The sequence below is a fragment of the Chaetodon auriga genome, chromosome 13 (assembly GCF_051107435.1).
Source record: "Chaetodon auriga isolate fChaAug3 chromosome 13, fChaAug3.hap1, whole genome shotgun sequence".
Lineage (NCBI taxonomy): Eukaryota > Metazoa > Chordata > Actinopteri > Chaetodontiformes > Chaetodontidae > Chaetodon > Chaetodon auriga.
This window is the reverse complement of record NC_135086.1, coordinates 10,336,105-10,351,929: the sequence shown is the minus strand read 5'-3', so window position 1 is coordinate 10,351,929 and position 15,825 is coordinate 10,336,105. Positions and strand designations below refer to the sequence as shown.

General features: G+C 42.0%; 1 protein-coding gene across 2 annotated transcripts in view; it reads left to right on the top strand.

Moving 5' to 3' along the window:
* erbb4b (erb-b2 receptor tyrosine kinase 4b) overlaps window positions 1–15,825 on the top strand; it is a 297,664-nt gene that overhangs the window by 189,424 nt on the left and 92,415 nt on the right. For both annotated transcript variants that reach the window (XM_076746331.1, XM_076746332.1), the window contains exons 4-7: window positions 2,422–2,553; window positions 5,657–5,722; window positions 13,264–13,382; window positions 14,515–14,656. In XM_076746331.1, the coding sequence (XP_076602446.1) occupies window positions 2,422–2,553; window positions 5,657–5,722; window positions 13,264–13,382; window positions 14,515–14,656 (459 nt within the window). The remainder of the gene's footprint in view (window positions 1–2,421; window positions 2,554–5,656; window positions 5,723–13,263; window positions 13,383–14,514; window positions 14,657–15,825) is intronic.

Sequence of the window (15,825 nt, the reverse complement as noted above, 5' to 3'; positions counted from 1 at the left end):
TGGGAGGGGAGGGGGTAGTTTGGAAATACGAGCTGTAGCTACGTGAACAAACTAATTAAGGCATTTTCTCTACCCACTAAACAATCAACAACAGGATTTAACCATTGATCTCCCCCTGGCCACCAACTGCACACCCTCCAAATGTGCAAGACAAGCATTTACTTGTAATGAAAGAAAGGCCTGCATGAATTTCACATGTTATTGTAAGTATTATGTAATATGTGTTTTTTAATTACTCATATCTTGGTGACAGATATGACTGTCTTGGGCAAAGGGCCAGCAAGGAGCCAATTAAACTGTTATCCAGCTTCTTTAACTCTGTCATTTCACATTGCAAATTAGTGTGCTGTGTGTGCTGTACATATCCAAATGCACCATGTGCGTGAGAGGCATTAGAACATGGTGTAACCGACCGGATGGTGTTGAAGATGGCTTGTTATGACAGCGCTGAACAGAGAGTGTTTTATTTTGCTGTCCGTTTATACAGTGTGTCTGAGAGTATGTATGCTGCTTACATCCAGCTGGGATTAGTGGAAACACCTTGTTTCACTTGTTTACTGCACACAGGAATTCTGGCAATTCTATTTGGCCAAGCTGTTATTCCTTAAGTGAGACCCATGAAAAACCTATGACGAGTAAGTTTGCGGATGTGAGGGCACATTTCGTTGACCGATGAATGGTGGACATCATTGATAGCTCTGCGCAAAGATCCACTATCACTTAGAAATATTCAGAGATGGAATACGGCATAATAAAGGCAAATTCTAATGTACCTCCTCCTACACAATGATCAAATTTTGATCAAACTTTGCAATGATTTTCAAAGTCTTGTCAAGACAAGATATTAGCGTCAGATGATTCAGATCATTTTAAAACTGCCATATTACATTTTCCCACAGGATGTCAAGTACTGAAGCTCACTCAGAGACAGACAGCTGGCTTTGAATTTATGCACTTTATTTACATATAAATTATACTTTAACTGGGATATTCATTCATCCAATGTAACTGAAAATTACATACATTTATAAGGACTTTCAAAGCCCGCTGGAACTGTGAACTGTGGCTGAATATGTCTTGGGTATGTTTACACCGAAACCTGACACATTTTGGCTCCAATTACAATCCAACCAGCCAGTATGAAGGTGAATGCCTGCAGGACGTACATGTATCTTGCTTTACCGGGGTTGAGATGTCCTGCTGGTATTTTTGTCATAATAACTGTTTTGCTTTGTCTGTTGGTTTGTCCGTTGCCCTACTTTGCCAGCAGCATCCCATTGTGCAAACAATTTGAATTTGAGACGCGGGCTGCTCCTTGCCGAGCGATATCCCTCCTGCAGTGAGAGGCAGGATTAATTTCTCTCCCTAACTCCCACCGCACATGCAGAAAGATACAGAGGGGGAGCCGAGATTGGGGAGTGGGGGCTTGCGTAGGTAATACCACCGCCACCTATTATCCAAGGAATATCATTTAATCGGGCCTTTGTGGGATGATATTGTATTTGGCTGGTTCTGTGTGGTGCTGGCAGGGCGCCTCGTGTATGATTATGTGTCTCATCAGCTTCAGCCCTGTGTCAGTAATCTGTTTGTAGGGAGATAGAGAACACACAAGCTCTGTAAATAATGCAAATCTGCTACTGGGCTTCACTCCGTCTTTCTTTCCTGTCATCCGTCTCTTTATGGCTTTCTCCCATCTTTGTCTCTCTTTCTTTCTCTTTCTCACTCTTTAACTCTCACATAAAAGTCGGGATTAGGCATTCTCTAAACTCCTGCACAATAATCGGGACCGTCCTCTGTATCCAATCATTCAACAGGCTGTGTGTGTTTGTGTGCGTGTACGTGGCGAAAGGAATCAATCCGTGGACAGTCATTGGTTCGACATGGCGATGCATATTATGGCTGCTGTCCTTTGCCGGGGCTTAAATCCCACATGGATTTTATGTTGTGACGGTAGTGAGGCATAAGTGATTCTGTCTGCTCACGGCGTGGGAAGAGAAGGATGAGAAAAACAAGAAAATAGGAAAAGATCAGAGGTTGTAATCACAGCAATATGACACGGCTTTGTCCCGGCTGCCCTCACAATAACCATCATCAGATATGAGCGTCTCAAGATCAGCTGCTCATCCCGAATCCCGACCCCGGTCTTACCCTCACATGGAAAGAAAAGGATGAAGTGCTTACTCAGCCTGGTCCTAAATTATGCTAATGATTTTGACTTCAGCATGCTGTGTCTGGCCATGTCAGCTGTTAATTATACAGTGATTGGTGAATAAAGCTGGCAATTAAAAAACACATCAGGAGCCTGGTAGCAGGGTTGCTGAATTCAGTGCATCCTCCAGGCAGAAACAGCTTAAGTACTCCGAAAGCCCTGCTGTGTCTTTCTGTATTGACTGTGTGCTCCTCTCTCTCTCTTCTCCACAGAGATCCTGAGTGGAGGCGTGTATGTTGACCAGAACAAGTTCCTGTGTCATGCAGACACAATCCATTGGCAGGACATTGTCAAAAACCCACGAAGTCATCCTGTGGTGGTGCCCACCAACAGCAGTGTCGCATGTGAGTAAGCACACGCACGGGAGACGAGAAGATTTGATTTTCACCTTTTATGTAGGAGGAAGTTTTGCTGAGATCATTGCTTACACGCTCATTCACACCAGGAAGCTGCACATGATCTGAAGCAGCACTTTTCCACATGTGCAGCAGCACTCCCCAAACAGTTCCTCTTTAACTGCCTTGCTCAATAGTTCTTGAGCTGTGGTAATAAGAAGGGGTAACTGCTGCTCTTGTCACTTTCCTCTTCCAGATTTACCTAGCCATGGTAATAATTTTCACATTATTTGGCACCAAATGGGTCTTTTTGTTAGCAAAAGCTTAAAAAATGTGCACATTTACTGTATTAATACTGCACTTCATAAAACCACAAAGATTTTTACACTCCAAACTGCAGGTTCCAACTCTTATTCTTCTTTTTTTCCCCCTTTTTTTCCCATCTTGCGCCTCTCAATTTCTCCCACATGTCATCTCATATTTTTCTTGACCTTAAAAACGGTAGTTGTGGCAGTGTAGCCTGCTAATGAGGATCGCTCAGGACTACAGATGTGATGACTCATGTGCTTAAACACTCTTGATTGAAAGCATAGCCAGCTCCACCTGAAGGTACCTGGAACTTAACAGGCCTCTGAGCACACTCAAAATTAGACTTTGAAAGGTATATCCACTGCTATTCCATTTATATTTTCTGAAGCCTGTCACGAAGCAGCACAGGCTGTTCAGTTGTGACAAGGAAAGTGGTCCAGAGGAGTTCCCACATCGTAACCTGCTCCATTCACAATAAGTTGACTGAGTGTGAGCCGCAAAACACTGGCATCAGAAAACCACCCCTTGACCCCATTCTGTCACTCTACTTACCACAACAATCCACAATGACTGCTCGCTCATGTCACATTAATGCCCCACTGTAGCCAGATGGAAGACATGTTAATAAATGCTCAGAATTATGAAGGGATTTAATATGGTGAAATAAACATACTTAATCTGTCAAGGAGTAGAAGGATGATGGTTGAGGTGGTTGTCAGTGAAGTAAAGACGCATTAAGTCATCTCTTCTGACCCTTTTCTGTTAATTCATTGACTTAACCTCTTAACTCACGCTGCCTTTATTATTAATGATGTGCTCAAGCTGTTTGACATTTAAAATCTGCTCTTCCGTTTTCTTTAAGCCGCCTGGTCTCGTCTGCATACACAAAATGACATGATAAAATGCGTTATCATTATGGAACAAAATAAAAAGATCTCTGCACATGTCCTTGGATTTCTTCTCGCAGCACAAGCTGAAGGCTTCAGATGCAGATTAACAGCTCCGAGCATTGATATTCTGCTCAATCATCCTCCTTTCTGCAGGCCTGTTAGCCCCGGATCGACCCTGACTCCTGTGCAAGTCTTCCTCTCCGGGAAAAGATCAAAGATCTCCAAACCTGTAATCCACAATTGAAAACTTAATCTCCATTTCATTCTTTGGGGAGACAGGAGCTTTACCTTGTTATTACTTACTTATTTGTGCCATGCATATTGTGTTTATTGTTCTTTTGTCAAAAACAGGGCAGTAATACCAGAAACCATGCCCTGTTGCTTCAGTTGTTTTTTGCCCCACACCTGCCCTAGTATGGCAGTATTCTTGACATTTTAACCTTCGGGGGCTGTTGTAAGAAAGCTGTAAAAGATTATGGTGCAGGAAGTTGGGTGGGACAGGTTTATTCTAGGCCACTGAGAATTTATAAGTTGAGATAGTGAAGACCTTGGACACTAAATGAAAACTCTTTGGCTTGACTTCACAGGGGCACCAGGCTCAGAGGAGAACAGAGATACATCGAAGTGCAGCACAGGTTCTGCACACGTGGCACCGTCAGATAACCGCTTGTATCCGGTTGACGTTATTCTCCCGTTTGTATGCTGCTTTTCATACATTCAGGGTTGCCGGCCCCTCTTTCGGGACCATTGTCAAAGCACTAGTTTGAGGAGAACAGGCTGCAGAAACAAAGGAACGTAGAGTGACAGACTGGAAAAAGACAAAGAGAGACAGGGATAGACATTAAGTGAAAGAAAACCACAGAGGAGTGATGAATCAGCGAGGGGCGGATTGAGGGTGAAAGAGATGAAATGTGTGGTGGAGAGGGGCACAGACGAGGAAGAAGAGGAGGGCAGGGGATGGAGAGGCTCATGTTGGGGAATGGAGGCAGTCTCGATGCTAATAGCTCTCGTCTGGAGAGGCTGATGGACAGAGGACAGCACTTCTGCACTTATCCAGGCTCACTTCCCCCGCAGTCAATTACTAGACAGTCAATTAAGTCCTCCAAAAAACCCAGAAAGGCTCTGGATAAAGCTCTGAGGGTATGATGCTGCTTTCTGCTGCTTTGCTGCTTTTATCTCAACCTGATGTGTGCTGATTTCGTGCGAGGCTGATGTAGAGTGGAGCGACAGGGAGAATTATCGTATTTTCACAAAACAAGCTGTGCCAAGGTTATTTAAGTTTTTATAACGAGAGCTGCACGTACCAGTCAGGGGAGATGCTGCGCTGTTGCTAGTTTCATCATCTTTTTTGCATAATCATAAGAAAACCTGGAAAAAACAAAACACATGGTTACATTTTCATTGAAATGAATGTTGAAAAAATTGCTATAAACTATAATTACAAGGGTAGAAACAGTATTTGAAATTAAAAAAAAAGAATTAATAGACATATCATCGTCATTATTATTCAAGAACCTACATTTCTTGCAGTTTGTATTAATTAAGTGAGATTCTAATTAGAATAAATATCAAGAACTCGCAAATCCCTTTAAATACAGTTATAATGAAGACTTGGGTCTTAGGAACAACACTTCAAATACATTTTATCATGCTGCAGAGAAAGCAGTGCACACACACACACACACTAGGTGTTTTTAAAGGTAAGCCAAAGGAGCAGCCACATCCTCGCTCTCTATTTGGATCAATTTGGGCTTCAGTGGAGTGCTTGATGGCACACAGACTCAGCTTACCGCCTCTAGCCTATTTTAAGGTTCACCTGAAATGGATTTTTGAAGGCTGATACTGGTAATATTTTGTGAATAAGTAACCATTAGAAATGCCAATCATCCCTTTCCTTGTGGATTTGTGTGCAGGTCCAAGGTGCCATCGTTCCTGTAATGGTCGTTGCTGGGGACCCAAAGAGGAGCAGTGTCAAACCTGTAAGTATTACCGGCATTATTATAACCCTGATTCCAAAGCTGGGATGGTGTGTAAACCACAAATAAAACAGAATGTTATAATTTGCTCATCCTTTTTGACATAATATACTCAATTGAAAACAGTACAGACACAATATATTTAATGTAATGTACCTCATCAACTTATTTTTGTAAATATCTGCTTTTTCTGAATTAAACGGCAGCAACATGTTTCAAACCAGCTGGGACAGGAACAACAACACTGTAATCAGCAGCATGTATTTTGTGAAATGATTGGCAGACACCTGGCTTGCTGTCATATACGACTATGAACTAAAGTGTGTCTAACTAATGTGGTTTTGATATTTGTCAAAGAGCTGCAATATGCCTGGAAAATCTCTAATTCATAGCCCTTTCGCCATAAACGGGAAATGATATGATCAAATAAAAACATCTGTTGAGTTTTAACTGACGTGTTCTGATGTATCCGGACCACAAATGGAGCTCATTTCCTGGCAGTAAAGTTAATTTTTATCAGATCTGAACCTGCAGTATGCCACGCGGAGAGAAGATCAAATAGCACCTGTGGTTTTCTCCTGAAATGATCTTTTTTGCAGATAATCAGAACTATGCTGAACTACCCCAGTTAAACAGAAAAAAAATGAAGATCAACTAAAACCATGAGCATGAAAAAATAAACCTCTATGCTAATATTCCATTTGCTAACATCAGACTGAAGATGTGCTTCAGTGTGCGATCTGCTAACATGCAAACGTATTCACACCGGTGTGGTGTGTAGATTATAACCTCACACTTGTCTCTGTAACTCTGATGATCAGGCTAATGTCAACGCCGTTCGCTGCCATTCATGTGGAATTTGTTGTTGATTTAACTGAGATTTAATGTTCATGTAAGTGTTTATTAAGGGGGATTAGTCGTCTCAGCAGACGTCTTGTCACTGCTTGGATTTACGGAGAGCTCCCTCGAACAGCAGCAACAGACTCTTTTCTAATCAATATTCAAGTAATACAAGGCTTTTTTTTTCTGCAACAGTGGCGTGTAAATGTGTTCAACTATTGCCGAGGTAAAGTTATCGCACAGTCCCAGTTTATGTTGCTGTACTAATTTCTAATTCATAGTGACAGTAGTGGCAGTTTGTAAGGTTTCAGGCAGGTTTCAGCCTTGTAAATGGACTTCTTTTTTTCAGATATTCACAAGCCTATAATGGCTGTGAAAATACCACCACCTCCAGCACACATTAACACCTAATAACATCCCTAGACCCCCAACACATCTACCACAGACTTTCCTGCTGGGACCTCCCACCCTCATACTAGCTAATGGCAGCCGGGAGAGAATGTGAGAGTGATACACTACTGAGCCCATCGGCAGGGGAGAGCTCCACGTTATTCCCTCCCCTTCAGTCATCTTTCCTAGGCTCTCAAATTCTCTGGCAGCGACAATGTTAACATGCACAAAATATTCCAGTTTGTGTCCTTGTTCCAAAAAACACAGTATTACGAGAAAGCAGTTTACATGGATAACGGAAATGAATATTCCACTAATATTCCTGTTTATGAGCTGCCGTGCATACTCAGCCTCCCCCTTTTCACTCGTTCAACAACGCTCTTGGTTAATTTGACGTTGTGATATTTGTGCATTTCCAAAATCCTCTTGATATCCAAGTCTTTGGTAACGTCGGCAGTCCCACTCAGTAACAGAACCAGGAAGGGCAAGGCAATAAACGTGGTCAGGTGCTGGAGGGCAGAGGAGCAGACGACGTCAGAGGCAGGCAGGGTCGATACCGAGGAGGCAGTCCAAAAATAACTGCAGGAGAGTCTTGCATGAGGACAATGAACACCTGTCTGGCAACAGGTGAGAGTGGGAGAGCTGCTTAAGTACTGCACTGATTGGAGATGAGTCTCAGGTGTGTGCTCAGGTGATTAGGCAGGTGGGCGTGGCTTAGTGGTGAAGGGTGCTGACAGAGCAGGTGTGCAGATGAGGGAGAGAATGGCAGCAGGTAAGGAGGTGGCAGACCGTGACACAACTCTAAGGTACCAGTACTTGAGTATTTCCAATTTACACTAGTTTATACATCTACTCCACTTTGGAAATGTTGTACTTTTACTCCACTACTTTTATTTAACTAATACTTCTACAGTTTGTAGTCTGTGGCATTTACCTCAGTAAAATCCATCGATCTGCTGTCACAGATACTCACACTCTGTCTCTGCACATGTCCATCCATCCATTTTTCATCATCCCTCCATCTCTGTTGAACACATAATTTCAGACACACACACACACACACACACACACACACACACACGCACACACAGCTTGCTCTCTAATCTGACCATGTTTGGCTCTTTTCCTGTAAATACAGCACATACATATTCATGCAGACAAAAAATAGCACTCGCACACTTTTTTCCCCTCTCTCCATTAAATATGTCTTTGTTTCTCCCCTTCCTCTTCCAGTTTGATTGCACTACCCTCGCCATCAATTTCCTCCTCTCTTCCCATCAGTCTGTGCGCAGACCACTTCATCTATGCCTTCCAACCCTGGCATGTCTCATCGTATTTGTTCTGCGGTCGCGATCTCATTAAGATAATGAGGGATGAACTGTTTGACCAGGACCTGTTAACAACACGTCACAGACGAGCCCCCGATAAGCCCCGGCCCTGTCTGTCTGCCTCCTTTTAGCCATTATCGCGCCATCTTCATCCATACATGGATGTCATGATTCATCCCCCTTCTACCTTTTTTCCTCACAACCTTCAATTTTATTGTGCTGAAGCACATGGAATGAATAAGTGTAAAAATGTCAAATGAAAAATGACTTCAGAGATGCTTTCTGTGACATTTTCATGAATAATTATTCAGCTGTCTCAAAATCAACAATAAACAGCAGCTTTAGGTGTCACCACCTCAGGGGGGAGGTGAATACACCCAAGGAGTAAATTACAACTCAACACAACTCCTGGCTTTGTGAATCACAGATGCTGTATATAACAGTAGTGGAGTGTGTCCTATAAGTTGATGTAGAGGATTTTTTTTTTTCCCAGAAGTAGATGAACAACAACTCTGAAGTGCAGTCTGAGGGCTCTTGTGGTTTGTAAAAGCACAGCCTAGCAGGGTCTCCACAGATCAGGATCAATTATTTTGCCTTTAGTTGCCTCTTTAGTTATTTCAGTTTTTTACGCTATGGTATCAGTATGGTACATCAACATTGCATTAATTTAGCTAAATGACTCTGAAGATTGTCGGCTCCAAAATAAAACTTTCCACAATGTGAGTATATTAATGTGGTAAACCTTTGTCACGGCTGTCCTTCACGCAGATGGACCCAAAAACATTAACTCTGGCATTCTGTTCGGCAGAGCTACAGCTGATTATTCAAGCCGTGTCACTGGCACACCTACTAGAACAGCCATCATTGCAGTTATTAGCTGCACCAATGCAGTTCCTGGTATTGCAGGTATTGTCCACTATGAGAAAGGCCTGTGTGGAGTTAGAAACAACCTAATTCTTGGTATTTCTATCGACTGTCATCACCCCAGCCAGCTAATGGCCAGCCAGACAAACATTTCCAACAGCAAACCAGGTCATTATAGGATTATTTTTTAAAAACCACAACTCAACACTGAAATGACTCTCAACAGTTAATTAGACTTTCTTCTCAGACCTCAGTCCAGGGTGTCTAAAAGATGCAGTAGTGCTTCTTTGCATAGCACACAGTCAAATTAACTTATAGGCCATAAGCCAATGCTGCTCTCTGCTGATAATTTCTTTCTAACAGGTCACTGCTGCTACCGGCTGGGTCTGATGACCAGCAACTCCTTAGCTTGTTTCTGGGAGGTACAGTTGTGTTGAGGTTATTTCAGCATGACTATATTTTTTGTTTTTACATTTTGTTTTGGAAGCCATCAGCTGGCTCGGAGATATCGAGCCACAACTATCAACCCAAGCTAATGTCTAAGGATAAATATGAGTCGAATAAGTAACTTGTACCTCATCTCAAAACATCCTTTGTGCAAACTTTTTCTTTCATTATGCCTAAAAACAGTGAGAGCAAGCCTCCTTCCAGTGACCCAAGCATTGTGCATAAATTACGTTAAATTACGTTCTTTCAGAAGAGCTTTTTATAGTGAAACTCACTATGAAGCACCACAAAAGCAATAGAAAGTTACAGATTAGAAAATACTTAGCGATATTTCGATAAAAAGTGGCCACATACTGTATGAATCACACTGAACAGCAAAGCGATTACTTAATGATTTAACTAAGTGTCTTTGTGTCTGACTGAGTTCACAGTAAAACCTCTGAGGGCCATCAGATCCTAAAAATATCACTCGGTGAATCTGCATCTCTTGTATTAGCTGGACAACACAAAGACAGATGTCCCCTTGTATTGAAATTTTCTTCATTTTTTTTTCTTCAGCTAATCAATAAGACATAAGATTTGTATTAGTCAGGTTTAATTTGTACCCTTGTGTCTTTCTATTTGATTTATTTCAGAAACGAACATCATGATGAACACCCTTATTAAATCTCGTTAGCATGAAAAGTATCTGTTTTTTAGCTTATTCAGTTTTAGTCCTTCACAGTGACTCATCAGCTTCTCTGTATTGGTTGCAATGATGCCAGTGATGTCAAAAAAGTATCAAAACAAGAAAGGAGACTCCTCAAGTTTCAGTGTTATTGACTTCTTCGATTTATCCATTATATTCTGACCTAATATCTGGGTACAGCGCTTCTATACTTTGGCTAAACACACATATAAAATGATTATGCTGCAAGAATGGCGCAAGAAGTTTGTATATACTAATCTTCCACTGCAGGAAACCACTGTTACTGATATGAAATCGAGCTGACTGCGAGCATACGCAAGCATGAAACCTTCAACTTTAACCCACACATTTGATCTGTATCTTATAGGCGTGTGTTCCATATCTTATACTAAAATCAGGCTTTTATGTGAGTGGAAAATTTACACCATCGATGCCTCGGTGAAATTTACACAGAGCCTTAGGCAATTTTTACTACGTATAGAAAGTGTTTTCACCACAAAAAAAAAAAAAAAAAAATCCTGTCTTTATTGATGAAGTCCTTTTGGAAGCCAGATGTAAAAAAGCACATTTTAGCTCATGTAAATGGGAACTGAGAGGCAGTGGTTCCAGTGACTGATGCCACTGTCCACAGCCTGTTCAAACTGAAGCTTGCAGGCATATTTTATGAGATGGATTCCTTTTGTATTTGTTGTTACCAGCTTGTTTTTCCCCCCCCCCCTTTTTTCTTAAAGTGGAAGTTTAAAGCCAAATTGATCAACAGCGTTGCGTCACTCTCCTGACAAGGTCATTTGTTTGACAAAGTGTCTTTTGAGCAAAGTAGGCTGTTTCATTTTAGCCCAGGCGCCGTTAATGGAATGCCACTGATGGTACGTTAGGCGTAGTGCGAAGTGCGTTTGTGTGTTTGCATGTGTGTTCGTCGGGTTGTCTGTGGCTTGTATCCATCACTGTGATAGTATCTCGTCACCGCAATGCCCAAAGGCAAACACAGCGTGCATGAAAACACAGTGTGGGTGCACACATAAACAAAAATACAGAACATTCACGCACCAGCATTTGGTTTATAACGTTGTACACTAACAAGGACTGCGTTTGCACTAATTTACACTATTTCTAATATGACAGTATTCCAGATTTGATACAGGTCACATAAACAGCTTGTTCTATTGGATATTGTGAATTAGACCTTATTGTGAATGTGGCATTTTCCAATTATGACATGTGGGAAATGCTGATATTATTCAGGTTTTAGGAGGATTCTGTGCATGTGTGTACAGTGTGCATTCAGAATATGTGTCTCAGCTGGGATTCTACTGCAGTTTGCAACACGTAGTCTCTTGCCTGTTTACAGTCAGCACTGTATGTTGTAAACAAACCAAGTAATCTTAACCAACCGTTTGGCTGGGGTAGAGATGCATGCACAAATGAAAAGCCCACATTTCTGGTTATGTGTACATATTGCAACGCCGACCTTTTCAGGAAGGTGGTTAAATGAATGGAAGAGGGAGGCTGTCTCGCCTGTCATCGCTTTAGCGGGAGCATGCACGGCTGCAAGCAGGAATATTAATGGAATATTCATTTTCATAAGTCATCCAAACAGCTTAGTAGGAATATTGTCTTTTTCCAAATAAGGGCAAAAACCACAAAATATTGTCCATCATAAGAGTAGTCACAGAAATGTGTACAGAGACAACTTACTGCTTCAATCTGAGTAATAACATCTGTGACTGCTTTTAGCTGTATCAGCATATCTGACTATAAAAAAAAAGGAGCGGGATGATCCATCTATTTTGTTTTCCTTCATCATTGGTTGTTTTCCTCACAAATCAGCTTTGATTAGAAATTCTAGAAAGTTGTTATTTTTTTGGAAGGAACTTTTCCCATTACTTCATTTTATACACTCGAGGGAGCAAGAAAATCAGTGCATGTTCATTTTCTCAGGAAAGGGGATCCTGATTTGTCAGGAAGGATGAGATTTTAGGGGTATGATGGAGGAACAAACTAAAACTGCAAATTACTGATCCTTCAGGGTATAATGATGCAATATTATTTGAAATAAAAATCAGCAAAGCATTTCTTAAAATGAGTGAAGTCCAACACTGGAGTGGATTCAGAAGCTATAGCAACAAGTCCCATGAAATTCACATCCTCTGCAGCAACTGCAGCCTTTTCCTGTTTTTCCCATCCCCAATAGCATTTCCTTTAGGAAGGTTTTCCCTGCTCCATCACATAAATCCCACTGCTGACATTTATTTCACCATCTGTCTTTATCTGTGAACTGTCAGCGCTGTGTGTACATTTACATATGGCTGTCAAAAAGCGAGGCACACAGTCATACGGCAGCCCGTATGATTACGACAGGAAAGGGTGGACAGACGCTCACCACGAAGGGTCGGCAGTACAGAGTCAGAGTCAGATAGAAATCACTATGTTTCTGTCAAATCCAGCCAGAGACCCTCAGAGGAGCGCGCAGGGAGACGGAAACATGATTGAAGACAGCTAGTAGGTGGCAGGGATTCCTTAGCTTCGGCTGAACTGGCCTCACACAGATGCGCACACACATACACACATTTTGCCGGGCGATTTCAGTGCAGGTGTCAGACACCCATCGGTTTGTCACGGGGGTCGCGGAAGAATATTGTTGTGTGTGGACATTTTAGATGTGAATTAATTTCATTTCAGTTCAAATAGCTTTATCTACATGACACTGATTACATACTGCCAGAGCGGAAGGTGACAAATTTAATTACGCTCACTACAGAGTAAGAACGAGCCCATAAGAGCAAACTAGTTATCTTTTAATGCCATCCTTCTCTCAGAGTCCTTGCCCGTTTTACAGTGATACATTTGCAGTGTGTGTACTTTCCATTTCCTCACTACAATAACATTACTATGTGGACTAGTCCTCAGCAGCATTTCACTCTGGGTGTTTACGATATGATAACTCTGTTCTCTCTGTCTTTCTCTTTTATGCGTCTGTCGCCCCACAGTAACTAAGACAGTGTGTGCTGAGCAGTGTGACGGCCGTTGTTTTGGTCCCTATGTTAGTGACTGCTGCCATCGTGAGTGTGCAGGTGGCTGCTATGGACCAAAGGACACAGACTGCTTTGTAAGTGGACACACACGCTCACGCACACACACACACACACACACACACACAGAGTCCTGTTTCCATCACTTTAGAGGACATTACATTGACTTCCATTCATTTCCAGCAAACTTACTGTGACCTTAACCACTACACAGTACAGCAGTCTAGTTTCTGTCCACACTGTACTTTCACATGTCTTGTTTTTCACAAATATGACACATTTTACTTGTGACATTTAACTTTCCTTTCCTTTCAAAGGGATTTTTTAATTCCATGCCTTGTTTTTCTTTTGTATGGCAAATATCATTAAGTGACATTTAATTTCCATTCCTTCCCCACATCAGCGCTATTGTTCAATACTTTGCAGCCACTCCTCCATCCTGGCTCTTTGCCATGTGCTGTATCAGAGTTATTTTCATCCCTCTGCATGTTAAGCATGTTTCTGCGCTTGTAATTCAGAACTCAACCCATCAATGTGGAACTCCTCTGTCTGACTTTGGGCAGGCAAGTTCTTATCGTATCATACTCAAGAAGAGATAAATCAGGAAGTCGTGTTTTTAACTGCTCCCCAAATGAGAGAGCAAAGCATCAAAGTCTCACATGTATTCTTCGATAAAAGACCTTATTTTTCAGGACATTAACGGAGGTAATTATTGCTCATTTTTACACTCTCCGCCTGACTGTCTCTTGTCCACTGTCTATTTTTCTCTCTGACTGATTCTTCGTCTTTTTTAGAGGAATCAAGGATGATTAAATCAGGAAGCCATTTTGAACTTTGCTCCAGTTGAGAGAGCGACAGTCTCGACTGACTGCAAATCACGCTTTGTCCCAGTGCTTATTTCATTGGGTGCATACAGGTGATTCTCTGCCAACACCATTCAGTAATGTCAACTCTGGCCACTTTGGAGGAAAATCTCAGTTCAAATCTGGTTTGGTGAAGTGAATGTTTGGGTCCTCTCTTGATATTTAAACACAAGTAATAGTGTTGTTTGCTATGTAGGTTTAAAACAACACGTCCACCTATATGTCACTACCATCCAACAAATCTCCTGTACTGTATGCATGCTGCATACCATCAGGGATAGGGTAAAGTAAAGAATCTAAATACTTGTTTCACCACTGTGTGTGCTCTTGGTGTGTGTGTTTGCAGGCCTGCACCAACTTCAATGACAGTGGGGCATGTGTGACCCAGTGCCCCCAGCCATTTGTCTACAACCCCACCACTTTCCAACTGGAACACAACCCAAGGGCGAAGTACACCTATGGAGCCTTCTGCGTCAAGAAGTGTCCACGTAAGTCTTACCACCTGGACACACACGCACACACACACACACACACACACACAGGCTGTGACTCAGGAGGTGGAGCAGATTGTCCACGTACCAGAATGTCGGTGGTTCGATCTGGACAATGTACCAACCACCATATACTGTGTTAATATAAATCCATTTTCCATTTGCACAAACTCAATTCTATAAAGTGCTGTTTAAGGGTTAAGTTTGGGGGTAGGATTACCGTCAGCTTGGTTAAGTTGAGGAAGTGCTGTAGCGTTTAATGGTGATGGTTAAGATCGAGGTAAAGGGCTATGGGATGCATTATATTGATCAGGGTTCCCATAAATATACATATAAACACACTCATACTGTTTGTGTTCTTGTCTTTTAAATCCAGCATTTCTTCCTCATTACCTTCGCTCTGCATGAGATTGATGTATCACACGTGAGCATTCACTGAACCCAAACGGCGAGGTGTTGAGATCTATGGGCAGAGAGGGAGGAGAGGGATTATTTACCTCTAGAAATGGAGGAAAGCCTCTTTAGTTTCAGTGTGGACTCAAAGTAATTCAAAATATCAAGAAAAAAGTATAAGCAAAGATCATTCATGACAAAAACAAATAGAAAAAGAAGGTATTACAGTGAAAATGAATATATTCATGGACAGAAAGTTCAACAACACTCACAGCTGTGTGTTTTTGATGACCACGCGGTGGTGGGCTTTGGGCTGACCACGTGTCATTTGAGTAAACACAGGTGTTATTCTCCTCTGCTCTGAATGGGTATTTTGGTGCTGAGCTGCACCTTTAAACTGGATGATAAAATCAGTGTGATGAGTACAAACAGCAACAACAAATGCAGTGCCATTTTGCTGTCAGGGATGACTGGAGCATGTGCGTGGCCCTCGGCACTGAAGAGGCAGTTTGAGTCTTAGCCCTGGTTCACATGTGGCCGTGGTGTGGAATGGCCTGACAGACTTATCAACATGGATCATGAAATGCACAGAAGGGAGACTAACAACACCACAGAGAGTCTATACTCGTACTAATCTTTATTTCGTACCCTTTCTACATCAAGAAATACCAGACATCTGCCAAATCTTCAGTTATTCTGTTGCACACATCTCACGGTTGTACTGCTGCTCAAGGTCTCACCCCAACACTCCTTCATCTTGATGAGCAGGGGTC